General features: G+C 57.3%; 3 protein-coding genes across 3 annotated transcripts; 2 read left to right on the forward strand and 1 right to left on the reverse strand.

Annotated features, from left to right (window-relative positions):
• Positions 1–406: 406 nt before the first annotated feature.
• Positions 407–2,784, reverse strand: IWZ02DRAFT_385555 (uncharacterized protein; the record flags this gene model as incomplete). Its single annotated transcript, XM_066765412.1, has 2 exons — positions 407–1,127; positions 1,175–2,784. 2 exons carry the CDS (start codon positions 2,782–2,784, stop codon positions 407–409), a joined length of 2,331 nt encoding a protein of 776 aa, XP_066618806.1.
• Positions 2,785–3,859: 1,075 nt separating this feature from the next.
• Positions 3,860–5,116, forward strand: IWZ02DRAFT_385480 (glutathione S-transferase; the record flags this gene model as incomplete). The annotated part of the gene is made up of 3 exons (XM_066765407.1): positions 3,860–3,964; positions 4,093–4,549; positions 4,674–5,116. 3 exons carry the CDS (start codon positions 3,860–3,862, stop codon positions 5,114–5,116), a joined length of 1,005 nt encoding a protein of 334 aa, XP_066618807.1.
• Positions 5,117–6,196: 1,080 nt separating this feature from the next.
• On the forward strand, positions 6,197–7,146 carry IWZ02DRAFT_385266 (uncharacterized protein; the record flags this gene model as incomplete). The annotated part of the gene is made up of 3 exons (XM_066765390.1): positions 6,197–6,334; positions 6,387–6,431; positions 6,481–7,146. 3 exons carry the CDS (start codon positions 6,197–6,199, stop codon positions 7,144–7,146), a joined length of 849 nt encoding a protein of 282 aa, XP_066618808.1.
• Positions 7,147–8,627: the final 1,481 nt, after the last annotated feature.

The raw sequence follows: 8,627 nt of genomic DNA on the forward strand, positions 1-8,627 counted from the left end.
TTGGAAGTGAATGGACGCAGTGCTCGCTCTTCCATTATAGGTCAAGGGGGTTACTGCCAGCGCAAGTACACGACTTTAACGCCGAGGGCCTTCGGTGTGGACACGGCGTTCTGTGATGTGTGGACGGACGGACTGACTGGATTTGACGATGAATGGTGGAATGCGACAAGTACAATGTCATCGGATGATCTTTGGAAGAGGAGTTGGGAGGGGTCCAAGAAGGTACGGCGTACGTCTTCTGCAGTAAGGTGGTGCCTCGATGACTGGCCGGCAAGCCTGACGTCGTGTCCTTTTCAGGAGTGCGATGACAAAGGGGTAGTTGAGGTATCAGAGGCGCGACCAGATTCGAATGAGCAAATCTGCAAGTGGTCACGTCTCTCCCACCACACCCGCCCTTCATCATCACTCACCCCCTCCCGAAAGCCAATTTCATCTGCCCCTTCTCCTTGGCCCGATTCGCAGCGCCAGGTGGCCGACCACGACCTCTCCCTCCACCTCTTCCGCGCCCTCCACCATCAAGCACCTGATTCTCTCCCTCACCCCTACCTCTTCCTCGTCCTTGCGCCGGAGCCGGAGCCGGAGAGGCAGAAGAAGCCGAGGCATCTTCGTCCCGGAGCTGCTGCGCCAAATCTTTGGCAAAGTGCCAGTCCAAGTGCTCTGCTTGCTCGGCGAGGAGAATGGGCTCGTTGCAGCGGGGACAAGGGGTGGAAGGGGCGGTTTCGCGGGGTGGGGACGAGTCCGTGGGTGGTGGCGGTTGCGCTGACGGTGGGAGGACGTCTTCAAGGTTGGAAGGGAAGGGGTCGGCGTAGTTGTGGGTGTGGTCGTGATTTGCTGAGGTGCTGTCGTCGTCTGCGAAGGCCTTGGGTTTTGGGAGAGTGTCATCGTCGAGGCAGTGTTGATCCACGGCTCCGTTGGAGTCGCCTGGCGAAGATGGAGGCGATGGCGATGGTTCCGATGGTATCCATTCCTCAGGCATGTAGTTTGGATTGTCAGCCGGGTCATCGGTGATGTTGTCGTCGTGCTGAAAGGAGTCTAGTGGCACATTGTCATCCCGCGATTCAGCGTGGCCATTCTCCTTGCTCACTTTGGAGCTGGATCCGCCGCTGTCTTGTCGCGACGACGCAGACCTAAACTAGTCAGCAAAAGCTCGACCTCTTGGGCAATTTCAACTCACATGGGCTGAAGAAACGACACAAGTCCGCCCGCCGCATTGCTAGAATTGTCGAGCTTCCGCCTCTTTGCGCGCTTGGCGTCACTGCTCTTCATCTTGATAATTGTCCCCGGTTGCGGCGCGGCGCTCTCCTTCATCGCCCTGGCCTCCTCTCCGCGCACCAGAAAGCCCCCGATGCCCTTGTTGTTGGTGATGCCGTCCTCGAAGCCGCCGACGCTGAGCGACAGGTTGGAACATGGCCACGCACGTCCATCCACGACGACCTGCGCGAGGAGATTCTTGGCCAGGTTGAAAAGCATTTCTTCGCTGAATGCCTTGCCCGCGGGTATTGGCGCCTGCTTGGACCGAGTCTGCATGCCCTGGCGGTGATGCAGGTTGATAGTCTTGGGTCTTCGTCTGTTTTCCAAGACGCCTTCCTCGACACAGCGCGAAAAGATGTCGGCGCAAAAGATGCAAAGCCAGCGGACAGCTTGGTCCATGCTGTTGATGGAAGGACGAAAAGACTTGGCAGACAGCATGCTCTTGATCTGTATCCTAGGGTTGACCTCGCTTGTGTCGATGCCTCGCGCAGTATTGTACAACCATTGTCCCGTCTCGTCCCCAAGCTTCTTGAGCTGCTCCAGCGGTACCTCGATCAGCTCCTTGACGAGGTCCGTGTTAAACATGGCGACGACCTCGTCCCCTAATTTCCCGCCCAAGTTTCGAATCTTGGTGAACTTCATGTCTCCGAGGAAGCGCTGGACGGCGCGGTTTCGCACGACCGTCTGCTGGTTTGGCTTCTTGTAGCCCGAGCCTAGTTTCGCCAGCATCTTGTTGCGCGCAATGCCGGCCGAACAAGTGTATTTCAACTTGTCAAATATGGCAGCCCGTACGTCTCGCACAATCTCTGACGCCACCAGAAATGCAATGTCGTCCCAGTCTGGATCTTCATCCTCCGTCTCTTGGGGATCCAAATCTATTAGATGGTCTGTTTGCCAGTCAAGCGCGGCCGTCGGAGGTCTAGGCAGGTTCTCTGTCGGGTCGTCGTACGGCGGCGGGCCTCTGAGTTCGGGATAGCGCTCCAGCAAGACGCGGTGGACGTGGGCACTGAGATCCATGAATACCTCGTCGATGCTTGCCTTTTCGACCCTTTGCGCGTCGGCCGGCAAGCTCTCCTTGATCAGCGCGAGAATCTTGCGCGACTGGGCACGGTATGGGTCCAGCGAGACCTTGTGCGAGCCCATGTTCTTGAACGCGTCTTCGTGGTATGCCCAGGCCGCGTCACCCTCCTTCCACGTCGCGACATGCTGCATGATCAGGTCTGGACACAGCTTCTGCGCCTCCGCCGACGTAATGTGTCTATTCAGGCCAAACGCGCGCGCCGGGTAGTTGATGGCAATGAGGCCCTGCCACTGCTGCACGGCGAGCGGCTGCTCCGCCGGCACCCCGAGCCGCACCATCTCGCATTGTGCATAAAAGGCATCCAGGTCGATGTGGGCAATGACGCGAAGCGGGGTCGTGGTCGAGTAACTGCCGAGGGCGGCGAGCTGTTTGAAGGTGAATTGCGACTTGCGCCAGCGTCCGTCGCCACTGGCGGAGAGCGGGGACGACTGGAAGCCTGGCGAAAAGGACATTACGGCGGGTTGCGGACGCGATTGGAGAGATGTCTAGGCGGGCACCTCATGGTTTGGGCGATGGGCCGGGTGTGGGCTGGCAAGTGGTGTTGAGATTGAGTGTCTTCGCGTCTCGCGTTGACGAGTGCGCGTGCACAGGGTCCGACCAGACTAACCCAATGCAGTAGGGGTCGCAGAGCCTCTGAGCATTAGCTGAATTCTCGAGAAATATGAACATTGATAATGAAGCCAAGATTTCATAAGTAGGTACTTGATCAAGGCTCGAAAAATGCATGTACACAGTCAAGCAACGGCAAACAAGATGGAGAACGGCAAGGAAGAAGCAATACCTGCGTGCAGCAGCCGAGCATAGTTGACGACTTAAAAAATCTCGATCCTCCACTAGAAACCTGCTCTGCAGCACTTTGGTCTCGACCATTCTTTCTTTTTGTCTGCCGATGCGGCACATCATTCCTCCAGAGAAGTGCGCGTCAATAACCCCCTCTTTCCATGCTTTTGCTGTGTGAGGTTGATGTTCGGCCGCCCAAGACTTGACCGGCGGCGTTAGGTCTTCAGCCACACGTCAAATGTGACAAACTGACCCCGCCCGTTGGGATGAGGCATTGATAAGTAGCTGTCGCGTGGCCGATGTGTATTGCCGCCGGAGATTATCGTCGCAAACACACGCTTTTGCGTGCATTCGAACATCTGGTTTTGGCGTCGGAAGTGGCGTTGCGGATGATGGCGCAATGATGACCGATCGATCCCACATTCGCGCAGTGAGATCGAGCGGGCTAGAAATATGAGCATTTACGACGTTGATTGTCGATTTCTAGATTGTGGTGACAACAGACGGTCAGGTCAGGGACTCGAGGAGCCGAGGTAAAATGCATCAAAGCTGGGACATCCCCACCGCTGACGTGAGAGGTCTGTCGACGGCTGCGTCACAAACCCCCGCGTCGCCCTACCGATACAAAGCATCAAGCTTCCAACGCCCCTTTGCTTCCAGACTCTTTGGTTTTCGGAATTTGCTTCGGTCGCAGAAGTTTACTCAAGCCGCCCAACCAGTCGGAGCCGCAGCGAGACGAATCGAGTCATGGAAGCACCCAACGGCCTCATCATCTACCACTACCCCTTCTCTCCTTACGCCCGCCGTGTCATCTGGTATCTGCAGCTGCGCGGTCTGGGCTATGCAGAATGCGTGCGTGCCTCTTGTCCTGTCCGACGGCTGCCGCGGCGGTACCTACCTAGATGCAAAAAAGAGCTGCGCGCGGTGCCTGACGTCAATCCTTGAACGCTGACAGACTGACTGGCGTGCCCGATGTGCAGATGCAACCGCATATCATGCCGCGCCCCGACCTCAGCGCGCTGGGCGTCTCGTACCGGCGCATCCCGGTCATGGCCATGGGCCGTGACATTTACTGCGACACACGGCTGATGCTGCGCAAGCTGGAGGAGCAGTTTCCTCAGGGCGCGTTGGGCGCAAGGGGCGGCGAGCAGAGGGCGATTCAGCGGCTGCTGGATCGTTGGATCACCGACGGCGGCGTCTTTACGCGGGCGGCGTCGTCCATGCCCCCCAGCCTGCCGATTCTGCAGGACCCCAAGTTTCTGAATGACCGCAAGGACTTTGTAGGGCGGCCATGGAGCAAGGAAGCCATGGAGCAGGGAAGACCCGAGAGCATCGTGGCGATGCGCGACGCGTTTGACCTGCTCGAGAGCACGCTGCTGGCCGACGGACGCGAATGGATTCTCAAAACAGAGGGTCCAAGCCTCGGAGACATTGAAGGTGCGTACAGTACACCAGACACCAGACATGACCAGAGACGGGTAGACTAGCGGACGGGAAGGGTCGAGTGGCGGGCACTAGCGGCGTCGTAACCGTGGACTAACAGTGGTCCCTTGTCCCGCAGCCATCTGGCCGTTTGACTGGCTCGTCGACATGGACGGCGCGCTGCCCGGCGAAATCATTTCGGAAAAACAGTTTCCAAAAGTCTTTGGGTGGATCCAGCGGTTCCGGGCGTGCTTGAGGCGGGCGCAGGCCTCGGGCTCCAAGGCTGTGAAGCTTGATGGAGAGGCGGCGGCCGAAGTTATTTGTGGTGCCAGCTTCGCGGAAAGTGGCGGCAAGATTGATGCGGCTGACCCGTTGGGCCTGGCGCTGGGCACAGAGGTTGAAGTCTGGCCGCTCGACAGTGGCTCATCGCACCACGACAAGGGCAGACTGGTGAGCCTGACGTGGGACGAGGTGGTGATTGCGACGAGGGCAGACGACAAGAAGTGGGAAGCCGAGATTCATGTACACTTTCCGCGCTGGGGGTTTAGGGTTGCGCGGGCATCTGCATCGGCCAAGATGTAGAGGTGGTGGGTGTTGAGAGGGCGAGTGATGTGCGTGGCTGCGAGGGATGGATGCATGGACATGCTTTAGGTTGTGCAGCGATGCAGGCATGCCCGAGCCAAGCACAAGTCCAAGGGAGTCAGTCCATCGAGCCCGAGAATTGTCGGCCTCTCCCGCTAGGGTCAACAGTAAACAGTTACAGCTAGACGACCAAGCCAAACTGCGGAGGGGGGGTGGGTAAAGGTACTGAATTCCACTCGCGCGTCCCATCAGTGGCTGGCTGGCTGGCTGGCTGGCTGGCTGGCTGGCCTGTGTTGGGTGTCCACCTACCTAAGAGAAAGGTGATGCTGAGATTCATTCATGCCCGACGGGCGATCCACCACTGGCGCCGCGCCTCCCAATCCATCCATGTGAAGAGACGACCTGTACCGTAGCAATCCATGCGATATATCATGGCCAGCTTTGCCTCTTTTTTTGCCCATCTCTGCTACTCGCTTCGTCCAACCTGCGCCCCCCTGCCCATTCTGTCCTGGCCTGGCCTGGCCTTGCCCCTCACGCCGTTGGAAGAAAAAAAAAAAAAAAACCAAAAATAATTAACCGTCATCACCACTTCTCTCTCTCTCTCTCTCTTTCTTCTCTGGTTGTGTATCGGGCAGCTTGCCGTGGTGTTTGTTGCTCAGCCGACAGTCGCCGTAGGGGCCACGATATTATCACTGCCAGGACCAAAAAAGCCCCGCACACCCACCGCTCTGCACCCACTCGCGCGCCTGTTCGTCAGCCAGCCAGCCTGTTTGCCCTTTTTCCTCCTTCTCCTCCTCGTCCTCGTCCTCCTCGTCCTCCTCTTCTTCCTCACTCCTCTCACGCCTCGCCACTCCCGTCGTCCGTCTCGCCACGCCTCGCCTCGCCTCGCCTCGCCTCGCCTGCACCTAGCCACCGGTGCATGAGCTGCTTGCGACCCCTCCACATAGCTCGGGTTACCCCGGCGTCGACCAGCTGCCTTTTTGCCTCGACAACTACCAGGGCCCGCCCGCCGCTCTCAGCCTCCCACTTCAACCCTTCTCTTCCTCTGACCCATCCGCCATGCCCGCCATGCCTTCCTCCATGTCGCGCGCCACGCCCACGAGGCAGTGGTTCCAGCCTGGCGAGGGCATCGCTCGCGAGGTCATTACTGCCGACATTCAGCGCTACCTCGGCCCTGATGCTCTCGTAAAGCCCGGCATTGGCACCCACGAATTCGAGGTTGGTTCCCCTCCTTCACTCGCTCTATTGCTTCCATCTGATGTGCATCTAGGGCGTCGAAGGCTACTGGATAACTGCTTACCGGACCCTGACATCGGTTAGTCCCCCCGTTCCTCTTCTCATAATCATCACGCTAACGTCCGCAGCAAATGGTTCAGGATCTCAAGCAAGACTCGGCTCGTTGGCGTGCGGAGGTCCAGCAGGGACGAGGTAGCCCACACGCGCGAGACGCAAAGTTGTCCAAGCCCCCTGACAAACCTGTAGTTGCATATCAAGACTCAAGAACCCACCAGTCCAGGCAATACTATGGTCCCAGCACTCCAGGTCCAGATGCTGCGTACGGCGCTCCCCCGCCTGCCCAAGGATACGCCGACCACCCGTCGGCTGCTGGATATCGTGCCCCGGCCCAGAATGCCTATGGAGGAGACTACACCTATGCACAACCCCAATCAGGATACCCCCAGCAAGGAGCCCCCTATGTGCCGGCCCCGGGATATGGACAAGGCCAAGTCAGGACCGCCCCGGCCTATGGCTACAGCCAGCCCTCTGGCAGGGAACCGGACCCTCACTACCCAGGCCACCAGGACTCTCCTAGATATGGCTATCCGCCATCCACGTCAGCGCCGCCAGAGCGCGTCTATCCTCCGCCGCAGCCAAGGTATTTCATGGAAGATCACATCCCCACGGATTTGTTGGATTTGGCTAAGTTTCCTGTGTGTAGTACATCCCAGCCGTACTACTACCCGGACAGCAGAAGCAGTAAGTTTGCCTCGAACGTTGACATGAGCACGAGAACTGAGTTGATAGACTGACAGTGGCATCTTAGCTCCGACGCAGCCTCCGCCGCAAGCTAATGATCGTCGACGTCGTCAGTAGGCACGCAAGAAACACAATCCCACCGTCTCACTTCCTAGGCGTTTCGCACGAATCGCCGTGAACCTGCTGGTCGGCCTCTTCTGGACTGGTCCAAACATTCTGGGATATTTCCATGTAAAGCCATTCTACATGTCAGGACGCTTCAAAAATTCTGCTCTCGTCCGGATTTCGCAAGCTTGGCGTCCATTCTGGTACCGGCCATCTGAAAATGCTGAGGCAAGAGATCCGAGGCCTGGATTTCCATTGCTTCAAGAAAGCGTCCTTCCTGTTGGTTTTTTTTTTTCCTTTCTGGGCCATCCTGGATGAGGCCGGACTAGAAGAACCTTGCCACCACCTACGCGGATTGATTGCCATGATTCTCCTACCTAGCTGGGTTTCTGTTCCACGGACTATTCGAGTGCACGGGCGCGTGCGCACGCGGCGACGGAGTGACATGGGGCTTGCTTTTTTCTCGAGCTAACGTTTTTTTGATTTCCTGGGGCATCATGGCTTTCACCTTTTTTTTTTTTTTTTTCCTTCTCCTTGTCTATTTTGTTGCTGCTTTTTTGCCACACTGCCTTGTGGGTTCAAACAAGCGACCGGCGTTTCGCATAGGTGGTATGTTGAATATTGCTATACTGCTTGCTCTCCTGGAACCATCACCACCACCACGACCGTTACCAAGCGTTTTTTCTCCCCCCACTTCCGGCTAAACTACCGTACCTACCTACCTACTACTTTTTGTCCGCGCGAGCGAGCGTTTTATTCGTCTCCCTGGCTGCTGCTGCTGCTGCTGCTATTATTTAGCGATCTGGATCAACTGCCCCACTACCTACCTGTCGACCGTGGATAGTAGCTACCTACTTACCTAGTTTCCTACATGATGGCATTCGCACCTGTTGCGTTGCTTCCTGGCGTATGTGTTTGCAGCTGCTTCTTCAGCACAAAAAGCACGGCGTTGGCTATCTACCTAGGTAGCTAGCTAGCTGGCTGGCTAGGTGGTACGCACCGCCGCCCAGCGGGTGATGAAAACAAATTCTTGCTCCTCACTTGCATACTCCGTTTGTCTTGCTGGTCGTGTGGTGCACTCTGTGGATTTCTTGCGTGTAGAGAGCCAGCATCGAGCGAGCATTGAGTTTACTATTTGCCCATCTGCCTACCGGTCTCTCTACATCCCTCCCTCCCTGCTTCAAGCGAGAGACATACATACATACATACCTACATACCAAGATAACTACCTACCCACCTTTGCCCCAACTCCATCACGTGCCAACAAAGCAGTCCTTCCATCGTTTCCACTCCACCACCAACCGTCCAGCCTTCCCACACTTCCTTCACCGCACTGCCCTCCTCCCCCCCTTTCCTCCCCCTAACCAACTGCCTTTCTTGCCTGCCTTTCTTGCCCTCTCCTCGACCATGTTTGCCGTTTGGATGGTAC

Source organism: Phyllosticta citriasiana, assembly GCF_038021145.1.
Source record: "Phyllosticta citriasiana strain CBS 120426 chromosome Unknown IWZ02scaffold_16, whole genome shotgun sequence".
In the NCBI taxonomy this organism is placed as follows: Eukaryota; Fungi; Ascomycota; class Dothideomycetes; order Botryosphaeriales; family Phyllostictaceae; genus Phyllosticta; species Phyllosticta citriasiana.